The 12,262-nt window shown below is 35.2% G+C and overlaps 1 protein-coding gene across 5 annotated transcripts; it reads left to right on the top strand.

The window, feature by feature from the left end:
• The first annotated feature begins 958 nt into the window (after positions 1-958).
• LOC140977025 (uncharacterized) lies at positions 959-11,936 on the top strand. Of its 5 annotated transcripts, none has more exons than XM_073441545.1 (23): positions 959-1,357; positions 2,205-2,289; positions 2,612-2,665; positions 2,920-3,011; positions 3,095-3,198; positions 3,358-3,433; positions 3,820-4,282; positions 5,038-5,376; positions 5,458-5,661; positions 5,782-5,880; positions 5,967-6,039; positions 6,803-6,930; positions 7,017-7,305; positions 7,388-7,617; positions 7,695-7,819; positions 8,553-8,670; positions 10,017-10,072; positions 10,225-10,315; positions 10,402-10,585; positions 10,695-10,760; positions 10,843-10,946; positions 11,027-11,089; positions 11,668-11,936. In XM_073441545.1, exons 1-23 carry the CDS (start codon positions 1,248-1,250, stop codon positions 11,773-11,775), a joined length of 3,261 nt encoding a protein of 1,086 aa, XP_073297646.1. In that variant the 5' UTR covers positions 959-1,247; the 3' UTR covers positions 11,776-11,936. The 5 variants fall into 5 exon arrangements, 4 of the variants coding, with proteins under 4 accessions (XP_073297646.1, XP_073297645.1, XP_073297648.1 ...); XM_073441544.1 differs by having other exon boundaries at positions 7,017-7,309; positions 7,392-7,617; XM_073441547.1 differs by lacking the exon at positions 2,612-2,665 and adding an exon at positions 2,682-2,727 and having other exon boundaries at positions 1,321-1,357; positions 7,017-7,309; positions 7,392-7,617.
• Positions 11,937-12,262: the final 326 nt, after the last annotated feature.

Genomic DNA, 12,262 nt, shown 5'->3' with positions numbered 1-12,262 from the left:
CCGAGTAACTTAATACCAAATGTAATATTTGCCGATAATACTTTAGTTTATAATGTTTTAAGTAATCTTATATTATACTTAAATGCCTCGTATTATTTAACCACAAAATTTTTTGTGAGACCATCTCAACGATCAATTTTGTGATAAATATCTCCAACCCGACCAACTAATGAAAAATTACAAATTTTTTTGTAAAAATTATTATTTTTCATGATAATTATAAATCAGGTCAACTCGTCACACAATATACTTGTTCTTATTTAATGAGATCAAAGACTTACTCCTATTTAATATAATTATTTTATAATGCATTTCAATTTATATATACTTTTATTTTCATTGCTTCCATCATATGTTTACAAATTCATTTCTTACTTTCCTGGCTTCAAAATTTATAATTTATTTTAATAATTACAAATATCTTAAATATGTTATTATATATACTTTCATGTTGATATATATCTACCAATTTTATGATGTTTCCAAGTCTTACACATTTTTAATAGTTTATTATTGAAATAGTTTTAAAATAATAAATATTTATTTTCCAAAGCAAGCCTTCCATTGGCGAACGTTCATCTTCGTCAACGTAAACTTTATAAAAAAAAGTCAGATATTTAAAGAATTTAACTGCGATAATTTTAATTTCAAATCGTGTAAATTCAAATTACTGTAGATTATTTTTACTTTTTCTTCCCAATTTTGTTTAATTCTACTGTTATGTTCGCGAAATCTACCATCGCCGCGCTCTCATGAGGTGATAAAATTGATTGTTTTCTACATTTTCTTTACTCGCTGCCTGAGAATTGTAATGGTTTCATTGACTTAATCTGCGATGTTTGTAAGAAATTCAGAATAATTTGAGGTATCAAAAGAAATAATGTGAATTTTTTTGATCCTGATGGATATTTGAATCGGAGCATGCTAATTTTGGGAAACTTTGCTTGATCATGAGTATTTTACTTTTTTTAACCCAATTGAGCTAGTACAGTACTCTTTAAATAAAAACCCTATCAATTAGGGATTTGGAAGTATTGTCATTACCAACAAAATGCTTGATGACTGGTCTTATTAATTTATTCATTGAATTTGTTCAAAAATATACACCTGGCAGGTGCAGTTTGCTGAAAGTAGCTTTCATGAATTCAACCACAACCTTTTTTGTTTGGTTCTATATTGATTCTGGCTAATTTATATGTATAACGTAGTACGAAATTTTCAACTTTTTCTTCAGTACACTTGAAAGTATGGAATTCTCGGCCCTGGTACCCCGTCTTTTTGTTCATTATGGGATCCCATCTACTGCATCAATTCTTGCCTTTGATCCCATCCAGCGCCTCTTAGCAATAGCGACACTGTGAGTTTAAGTAGCTTAATTCAATTTCAATGAAGTTCTGTTTTATATCGACTAATTTTCTTGTATTTCATAGGCACAATTCCATAAACTAATCATATTAATGTTCTCGCATTGTATGGTAGCCCTTGCCTTGTGATCAAGTAACAAATTTCTTGCAATTTAAGTAATATGTAAAACTTACTTAGTGAATTGAGAGATCTCAGGTTTCTTTCCGTCATTTTATTTATCGAGCGATTATCCATGTAGCATTACAAACCCAAGTTTTCTTTATTATTACCATACTGACAGACCCATGCCTTTTTTTGTCTAGGGCCAACTCTTATTCCATTTTTATTTAATCTTAAATTCTTATGTGTCATCACCTCAGTCAGCCCGTGAATAATTAAAAATGCTTCATAGTGAGGGCTCTACATTTTTTAATGAGCACGGAGTTGCCATCATTTGGCTAGAAGTAGCTGCTGGGTCGTTCAATAAATAGATAACATTTTAAGTTTTAATTGTGGCATTCTAAGTGTTTATTTAAAGCAAAAACATGAAATTTGAACCAAGTACATAGTGGTTAAATCAGAGGAGGACTTTCAGATTTTTTCCTCTTGCTGGGCCCACAGCCTCATACATTTCCACATTTAGTAGCTTTTTGTTCTCATTACTAGTAAATGTTGTCATTTATTTCTGATTGAGCTTCACAATTGCACTGCCGCTTATTGTCATGTCTCGAGGGATGATGGAGAGAGATCTACATAGCAGAGCGGTCATGAACGTCAAGTCCAAATTATGGTCTTCGCCATGTGTTTATTCTTTTTGTTCCTCCTAATGAATCTTTTCTCACCAATTGCTTGAATAACAGGGATGGCAGAATTAAAGTGATAGGTGGTGACAACATTGAAGGCCTGCTCATATCTCCAAAAGCCTTGCCCTTTAAAAACTTAGAGGTCCGTTGGTTGGTGGAGTTCATATTGTTCTAGTCTCTCTCTGTATGTCTTAGTGTGCAATCATTTATTGTGTCTCAGTAGATTGCTAGGATTGTATTTTTTGGTCCCATATGTTCACCATAGGAGGCGAACAAAGTTCTTAAACCCTTTGTTTAGATGCTCACTTTATTCTGATGCTAGCAAATATAATAAATGTTTTTGTTTAGATTTATGAAGATATCCTAAAGAATTCATATGCTTGGATATTTGATCATATATCCAACTTAATTGGTCACCTTTCTGACTACTCTCTGTCTCTCTCCTTTTTTTTTCTCTTTTTCAGTTTCTGCAAAACCAAGGTTTTTTAGTGAGTGTTTCCAATGAAAATGAAATTCAGGTATGGTTTTATACAGGTTATCCATGACAATATATGGTGAAATGTGCAATTCTCGACTACTGGTAATCTTTGCATTTATTTCTTTTCTTCAAAAGCTATATAAAAATATCTCCAGTTGGGAAATTTTCCACCTTCTGCTTAATCATCATTGCTTGTTTCCCATAGAAATCATTGTTCACATCAGCCCCCTGTCTTTTCTCTCTTCAGACAATGGATTTTTTCCCTCAACAGGGATGTTTATGCAACTTTGACAGGTTTGGGATCTAAGAAAGAGGTGTATATCTTCCAATATTCAGTGGGAATCCAATATAACAGCGATTTCTTTTATTCCCTCCACCCATTTCATGTAAGAAAATGAGGAATCTTAGCCCCCCTTTGAATCATTTTATTGTTCATGCTTAATTTTCTTTTCTTTTTTGGGACATTCAGTTATCTAGGAGATGAACATGGATTCTTATCTATGTTGAAGTATGATGCTGAAGAAGGGAAAATTATTCAATTGCCGTATCACATCCCTCCAAATCTTGTAGTTGGTAATTGAAAATATGTTGAAAGTAGTCCATGTATTTGAGTAGCTTGAATGGACTTGCATCTTTGGATGTGAATGTGTTTTGGTCTATATACCTATGGGGTTAGCTGGACCACTGTAACAATGAATCCTGATCTTTAATTTATATGTCAAATTTGTGTAGAAGGATCTGGGATCTCATTGCCTGATAATCAGTCCATTGTTGGTGTGCTCTCCCAACCTCGTTCATATGGGAACAGGTAATTGGAAGAATTTGTAAATTCAGAGTCCTAGCTGTTTGAGCACAGTTCTCTAGCTTGCTTTGTGTTTGCTTCTTCAGTGTTTATAATTTATTAAATGCTAGAGTGTATTTATAACATTTGAGTCTATCTCATTATTGTAACTTTGATTGAGTTTTCTGCTGTCATCTGTATATTGAACTCTTGGAGAAAGAATGAAGGAAATCAATGGAATTACGTAGATAGTCATGGTATTGTTCAAGGAATTATGCCAAAGTGTAAAAATATATATATAAAAAAAAATCAACCTGCCTTGTTCATCTAGAGACACGTGGAGATGGGAGATTTACTGGGCGTTTTGATTTTAATATCAAGATCTAAAAATGAGCAGTTCAATTTGTTTGCAGGGTTTTGATTGCATACGAGTATGGGTTGATTATTCTGTGGGATATTACTGAAGATAGAGCTGTACGTGTTAGATACCACAAGGATCTCCAGCTAAAAGAAGGATCAGTTTTTAATTTTTCCAATAATGAGAACCATACGTGCCAAAGTGATTCACTAGAAAACAACCATGGAGAAAAGGACATAAGTTCTATCTGTTGGGTGTCTCCGGATGGGTCAGCATTAGCTGTTGGTTATGTGGATGGGGATATCTTGCTTTGGAACCTGTCAGTACCTGACAATGTTAAAAGTCCGAGAGGCCAAAACATGTTCAACGACGTTGTTAAGATACAATTATCATCGGGAGGTAGAAGACTTCCCGTCATTGTCTTGCATTGGTCTTCGAACAAAGCACAAAAAAATGGTTGTGGAGGCCAACTTTTTGCATATGGTGGTGAAGACATTGGATCTGAAGAAGTCTTGACTGTATGTTCTTCATCGCTACCAATAATTGTCTTTTCTTCTGTCAACGCTTATTCTTTTCATTCAAATTAAAAGGTTACTTGGTATTTGATCATCTAATCTAAGTTTTCAATGCCATAGCTGCATTTTGTTTTCTTCTTCCAGTGAGGTGGGCATGTTATTTCGAATGAGTCATGAAGTTGCACAGTTTGACCTATTTTTTCTCACTTGCAGCTGTTACAAGTATCAATGCATTAGAGATACTGTGCACTTATACTTTTGGATTGGTTTGATGTCCATTGGAGATTGTATATCAATAATGAGCCTGATATTAATTCCAACAAGAGTGTTCTAGCATGTTTAATTTTTTTATACATCTAATTTTTAAATCAGCCTGTCATCTTGATTTCTGATGATAAGCTTCTTCCATGTGTGTACTTTCCAGCATTTAACATGCACCAAACAAGAGCAAAGTGGATAGTTGTAGTTACCATGTTTTAGATTTTCAATGATCTGCTTTGGAAAAAATTATTTTTCTCACATAATAGAAGAGGGTTCAAGTACATATCGGCACATTGTGCTCTGACTGGTTCTGATCGATATTTTTGCTAATGTTTCTCAAAACTAGATTTCCAAATGGTTTTGACTTCATCTTAATACCACAATCTTTTTTTTTCCATGAGTCAAATTTATTATTATAATCTTGGTGTTTTCTTGTTGTATGTCGAAGCTTCACAGTCATATAATGTCCTTTTTGTGAAAATTTCTTGTTAATGCAGATCCTCAATCTTGAATGGTCTGCTGGGTTAGTACAACTGAAGTGTGTGGAGCGTGTTGACCTTACGCTCCATGGATCATTTGCTGATGTAATTATAACGCCAAAGGCTCTTGAATCTGACAAACATAGCTCCACGTCATTATTTATATTGACCAATCCAGGACAACTGCATTTCTATGATTTTACTTCTTTGTCTATCTTCAAGCCTGGGACAGGACACAATCATTCAGTCCATGGATTTCAGTATCATTCAATAATACCTACCGTGGAACCGTATATGACCGTGGGAAAGCTTTATATGATGGGTTCAGATATGAGTTTTTTCAGTGAACTTTCAGAGGTACTGAAAAGCATCACATGATATACTTGCACTTTATTTCTTCAGTTCATTTAAATGACCATTTATTGTTCCATTAGACAGTTTTCACCTGCCAAGCTACAAGCTGATGATATGTTGACTGGGAGGGGTTCGCAGTGGCCTCTGACTGGTGGCGTTCCTTGTCAACTCTCTACTGCTGCAAATAAACTTCAGAGGATGTATGTAGGAGGATATCAAGATGGATCTGTCCGAATATGGGATGCCTCTTCTCCGATTTTGTCACTTGTTTCTATTTTACAATTGAAGGTTAGCGCAATGCTTACTTAGCGGTATTGGTTCAACATCTATCATCATTTTGTATTGATATATTGATAGGGAGTTTACAGTATTATACTTGTTAACAACAACCTCACCATTTGCTGGCAGGTAGAAGGAATTCAAGTTTCTGGTGCAAGTTCTGCAGTATCAGCCTTGGACTTTTCTTCTATCACCTTGACCTTAGCTGTTGGCAATAACAGCGGAGCGGTAAGAACTACTGTCATTTTCTATGTTTCTCGGGCTTAACTGAATTAGATGAAATAGTGATTCATACATTTTCCTTTTTTTGTTAGGTTTTCATTTATATACTTCAAGGCGATTCCAACCAAACAATCTTGACCCTGATAAATGAAACCAGTCGTCATGGTATTTTTTTCCAAACACTGATTTTCTGCCGAATTTTCATTTATTGAGAACTTGTGTAGGCTAATGTGTCAGCATTGCCTGGATACTTATTGTTGTCTAATTACCTTATGCCCCTAGCTTACATGGATTGTAAAATATGATCTATCTTGATTTATTCAAGCATGCTTTTGAATTTAATTTTAAGCAATAATGATGAAACAAGATATGACAAATCTGTTCCCAGGAAACCAATATGATTAAGAAGGCACTGTGCGATGAATTATACAAGAAACTAGGAAGTTAAACATGGCCAACTGAAAGAAACTGACAGTTTACTCGAAGTAATTAGCCTGAGAACTGTTTTTTCTTTGGAGTGTCTTGTCCACAATAATTTTCATTTAGTGCCTACATCAGCACATGAAGTGGATCTAATTTTTTAAGGTTAGTGTTTCACCATGTTTACATTCTTTTATGCCTGGCAACGACAAGAGAGGGTTACTTTAATGAACCAAACATTCTTTGTGAGTGCAACTGTGCAAGGACCTTTGGACTAGAGCAACGGCTTCAGTAATTATTCTGTTCTCGGGGTTGGTCCATTGAAGTATTGATTATTGTGCTGTTGTATTAGAATTAACATGTCAGTTCTATTATGCAATTGAGATGAAACTTTAAGCTTATGAATACCCACCCATTCACACACGTTATTAGAACATGATGTAGAAAACATTCACTTGTGATCACTTCTTTCTTTTGAACGCGTGACTATTATATAGTTTATTTGCAGATAAACATTTGCCACATTCAGAGGGGAATCAATGTTCGGCTATATTTTCCATACTGAATTCTCCTGTACGTGCCTTACAGTTTGTAAATTCTGGAGTCAAACTCCTTGTTGGATATGAATGTGGGCAGGTGAATTTGTTTATCAGGACTTGTTCTTCTTTTAGTTACATGCAGTTTGACAACTCTTATGTGACATCACAATTACTTCATTGCAGGTTGCTGTAATTGATACTAGTTTATTGTCAGTGTTATCTATAACAGAATGTTTGTCTAGCTCGAAGTCACCAATCATTTCAGTGACCGTGGGCACTTTTTCTGACACTCATGAAAACAATGTGAATAACTCTGAAAATGAAATTGTTAGTGAATCTGCCACAGAGCTTGCTTTTGTATTAACTAGAGATGCACACACAGTCTTAATAGATTGTGGCAGAGGCAATATGGTGAATTCTAAGCCAATATTTCCAAAGGAAAATTCCACGGCAATAAGCATGTATTTAACAGGCAAGTCCATCCCGTTTTCTTTTTAGTTTTCAACTTATATTATGTGCAGATGTTTACATCTTGTGGGGCCTTTTGCACACAGAAAGAACACATACTCTCTCTGAAAGGTCGGAAAAAGTTTTTGTGATGTCTCCTCAGCATGTTGATGCTGAAAATCAACCACTGCAATCCAGTCATGAAAATCTGAGTGGTTTGTCCAGTGTTGAAGGCCACATGCAACCCCCAGGTTTAGGGGATAAGACATTGGAATCCCAGATTTTATTGTGTTGCAGTGATGCTGTGTACACATACTCCTTAAAGTCTTTCTTTCAGGTGTTGTCAAGTATTATCCCTATTCAGTTTACTATGTGTAATTTCTTCCCTTTCTTATGAGGATTCCTTGACTTCAGGGCGCTAGTAACTTTGTTCGGTTACTGAATTTTGAGAAACCATGTTCCTGGACTACGATCTTCAAGAAAAATGCAGAAGAGTACGGATTGATCTTATTTTATCAAACTGGAGAAATTGAAATACGGTGATTTCCTGATTCATCCTTTTGCTTGTGTTTCAGATACTGATGAGATTTAAACTACATATGGGCAATTGCCCTGCGTTGTAATTTTATGTAAACAACTGTAATTTAGTTAACATTTTAAATAATTACGACATTCTCTTTAAGCATATCTTAAGTTCCCCTCAAGCAAAATCTTGAAGTCAAAATATTGTGAATTGAGAGGTAGGGAGCTAGAAAAGCTTCTCCCTCAATGAATACAACCCAGCTTGATCATGGATTGATTTAGGTGTGATGCGGCTTCGACACTTTGTGATGCTGACGAGAAAACAATAGCAATAATTACTTTATCTTTTATTTAGCTTTTGAAGAATTACGAACACCACATCCCCTTAGATTAGAAATTACTTACCCCACTCATTTTTGGTGTTAAAAATGAAAAATTGGATAAAAATTTATGCAGTAACTAATATATATATGCGTGTGTGTGTATATATATATATGCCCACTTATGTATCCACCACTGAGGTGACACTCATCTGTTGGATGTGATGAAGCATATCAAAATTGTATATTCAATAGGTGAGGGTCACAAAGGTGGACACGGTGGGTTGACAACATAACAAAACTATATATATATATATTGATATTTTGTGTGTGTTTGGTGAATATATACTTGGCTATAATATAAATTAGTTGAGAACAGGTATTGGCAAAGGAAATTGTCAATGTATTGCTCAATGTCTTTTTCTTTTAGGTCCTTTCCAGATCTTGAACTGGTGGGAGATACCTCATTGATGTCGATTTTGAGGTGGAGCTTCAAAAATAATATGGAGAAGACATTGTGTGCTTCTGACGAAGGGCAGATTACCTTGGTTGGTCACTTAACACAAAAACAATCTGCACCACGTCATAATTTATCTGTGTTCTTTTCTGTATATTATGGAACTTTAAGCTCGACGTCTGACTTGCATCATATAAAGATGTCCAAGAAAAAGGATCCTTACAGGGATGACCAGTCCAGTCAGCTCCTTGGCTAATTGAGAATGTGTAGTATTAGCAAGAACTCATAAAGAATGACAATATTTTATGAATTTTCTATTGAATAGAGATTATTTCTGGAGAGAATTCTTGTCGAGAGTATCAGAGCTTCATTTGTCCATGACATCTAAAGGAAACGACTATCAGTCCAATATCTTATTGTTTTAGGTCTCTGAACCAATATGAGAGCCTGATTGTGACTTCAGAACTCCAACATGTTGAAATAAAAGGTAACACAAAATTTAACCGTGAAAGGAATATGGTATGCTCAAGTGGAAAATATGATCGTGTTCTCATAATGTGATTTGCTAGTTGACTTGGTAGCCATTGTTTACAAATTTTATCTGGTTCTGACCATGTTTTTGTCAGTCCAGTTAGAGGTGCCATAAGGACCACATACATGTTCTATATATTGTTGAACCAAACAGTTCTATCTGTTTATGATATATATATATGGCGTGTGGTGTAACCTATGTGGAATGTATGAAAATAGTTGGGAGAATAATCTGGAATGTGCTGGTTTAAGTTCCTGTTTTGAGTATTAGTTTTTTAATTGTGTACAGGACTACATTACCCATGAAAAAAGAAAAAGACAAGTTTACAAATTTATAGACAGATGGTAATTAGAATAAATGGAGGGAATGTATGCTGTTTAAAAAAAGTGGATATGAATTCTATCATACAGCCGTCTTTGGAATTTTTCGTTTTTTGGACTATAAATGCAGTGCCCTCCTTGGGCAAGTAGAGTAGAAATTATGCCATAAGTTGTCAGCCACCTGGGTTTTAGTTAGAGATGTGTTGAATTTTGATATGATTCTGTCTGATGCACTCTCAAATTGCAGCTGATGTTAAAGTTTTAACTTGTGGTGTGATTTTTAAGAGTTGTAGAAAGAGTGGACCCATTGCCCTGGCATGATTTAAGAAATTCATGTACATGTTTGAAGGAGATATTATCTTTTATATCTTAATTCTTTGTTTTCTGCTTTGCATGTTATTATATAGAATCTTGAGGTCTTTACTCATTATATCTTATGACCCAAATTTTTATCCATGGCCACTGACAACTTATTGTTTGCAATCATTCAATCTTCTCTGAATACACAATCAGACAGTTTGATCTCAAACTATATTGATTGTGTTAAACCCTATTACTTGCAACTGATGATGTTACACTTTTTAGGTCAATGGGTGTGAATTTGCCTTTATCTCTCTTTTGGCCTTTGAAAATGAATTTAGGTCTCTCTCTCTCTCTCTCAAAGGCCCTGACACACACTCTCACTCTCTCTCTCTCTCTCTCAAAGGCCCTGACTCTCTCTCTCTCTCTCTCTCTCTCACACACACACACACACACACACAAAGGCCCTGACAAGTGGCTGTTTTTGTTCTAGCCTCGACAGTCTACCTTGTCTACATGATGAAGCCCTTGCTGCCGCTGCAGATGCTGATGTTAATTTCACTCAAAACCAAAAGAAGACACAGGTCACAAATTACATCATCTATTTCTGTTTAGCTTTTCTGTTTATTTTTGGTCCCTCTCTAATGAATTTGCTTGTTTAAATGAACAGAGCGCAATGCCCGGATTTATTAGCAATATGATCAAGGGTTTAAAAGGGCGTGAAGGAGAGCAGAATATGAATTACATGGAATCTCGTGAGATCATGATTGCGCGTTTGGATGGAATGTTTTCGAGGTTTCCTTTCTCTGACCCCTTTGGTTCTTTTGATAAAGAAGATTTGGAACTTGGCATCGGTGAGTATGAGTCAACATTCCCACCATAGAGTGGCCATCTACTTGGTATGCAAATAAAAAAATAAACAATGAAATAAATGCCTTAATCCTAGTCGAATTATGTTTGCAGATGATATAAGCATAGACGAGCCAGTCATAATATCAACTTCAAAAAAGAGTAGTAATGACATGAAAGGTATAAGTGACAAATTTATTTCTACTGATAATGATGGTTTTAAGCATCAGTTGGGCCTAAATGTTTACTTCCTTTTTTCCAGAGAAAGGTAGAGAAAGGGAAAGATTGTTTGAAGGTGGTTCTTCTGACAATTATCCAAAGGCTCGAACACGCGAGGAAATTATTGCGAAATATAGGAACACAGGAGTAAGATTTTCCATAAATAGCTTGTTTTTTTAATGCTTAATTTTGGGGATTGCATTGTCTCACCATGCAAGTGGTTCCAGGATGCTGCAGCTTCGGCTTCTCAAGCAAAGGATAAACTTCTAGAACGGGGGGAGAAACTTGATGTAAGACCAGTTCTTATGTATTTAGTGATTATGGAATGTTCCTTGTTAGAAGCTTTAGTTCTTTTGTGAACTAGCAATGGTCTCGGAGTACTGACCTGTGGTAACTGTAGATTGTTTTCTTTTTTTAAACAATCTCTGTCTAGGGGAGGGTGGCAGAAGAGGTTTCTTCATTTTCCCAATGTTATATATATTAGGCACGATAGATTCTTTCCCAATTTGCACAATAAATTTAGCCCAGCTAAGCTTCTACTAGATAGGTTTTTTAAAGTTTCTTTCTCAAAGCCCTTAAGTTTACCAATTTATATTTCTTGTTTGGGACTGAAATAGTGGATAATGACATTATGCCGATCGTAAAATAAGTCGCACTGTTCTTTCGTTCGACTAATGAACATCACTTGCTGGAATGAGACGATCCCTGTTATTAGGCGAGATATTTAGTGTTTAGATTGCTTTGGTATCACCTTTACTATTTTGCTGACTCCCGCAAATTTCACCACAGTTTACAATGCAAAGAGAAGTTACTGTCGTGCATCATCTCTCAGTTATCCTGTGTTTAAGTGGTGTTTGATTTGTTTCAGAAACTTAGCAAACGGACAGCCGAGCTACAAAGTGGTGCTGAAAACTTTGCATCAATGGCAAACGAGCTTGCTAAGACGATGGAGAAACGCAAGTGGTGGAACATATGACAGCATAAAAAGTCAGTTTGGGTGTTCCATTTTTCCGTGAATTGAGTAACATATAGATAGATACTCCAGATGACAAAAACTTCTAGTGTATTTGTGATGAAAGCATATGACACTGTAGCGTACGTTGATATTTAAGTAAAGAAATCTTTGACAAGAATAAATGATTGGATGTTTTGCAGAAGTGTTGGAGATTAATTAAAAATAACCTAGAATGCTTCAATTATCAATCCAGCAACTATAGTTTTTTCATTCGCTTGTAAAGGGTGTCTCATTAGGTTTTAGTGTAAATATTATTCACCTTCAAAATGTGAAGATGTTATGCTCCTCGAGGTTGATAATTCTCCAAAAGTACTGTGTATTTATGATTTTGGGTAAAAAAGAGTGTTGTGTTTGGACATATAGCAAAAAAAACAAACTTAACGAAATTTATGTAACACATAATAATAACAAATTAGGAACAAGTCAGAAGGTTAGCATGCTTCACAGA

Source organism: Primulina huaijiensis, chromosome 5 (genome assembly GCF_012295235.1).
Source record: "Primulina huaijiensis isolate GDHJ02 chromosome 5, ASM1229523v2, whole genome shotgun sequence".
Taxonomy (NCBI): domain Eukaryota; kingdom Viridiplantae; phylum Streptophyta; class Magnoliopsida; order Lamiales; family Gesneriaceae; genus Primulina; species Primulina huaijiensis.
The sequence above is the reverse complement of the archived record's forward strand: the minus strand, read 5'-3'. Positions and strand labels throughout refer to the sequence as shown.

What these genes read in the sequence shown, in the direction of transcription:
- LOC140977025 (XM_073441545.1), top strand. Translation starts at nt 1,248, where the DNA reads ATGGAATTCTCGGCCCTGGTACCCCGTCTTTTTGTTCATTATGGGATC. An exon ending in TTTCTATTTTACAATTGAAG is followed by an intron (nt 5,662 to 5,781) that starts GTTAGCGCAATG and finishes ATTTGCTGGCAG; the next exon opens with GTAGAAGGAATTCAAGTTTC. An exon ending in ACGAAGGGCAGATTACCTTG is followed by an intron (nt 8,671 to 10,016) that starts GTTGGTCACTTA and finishes TACACTTTTTAG; the next exon opens with GTCAATGGGTGTGAATTTGC.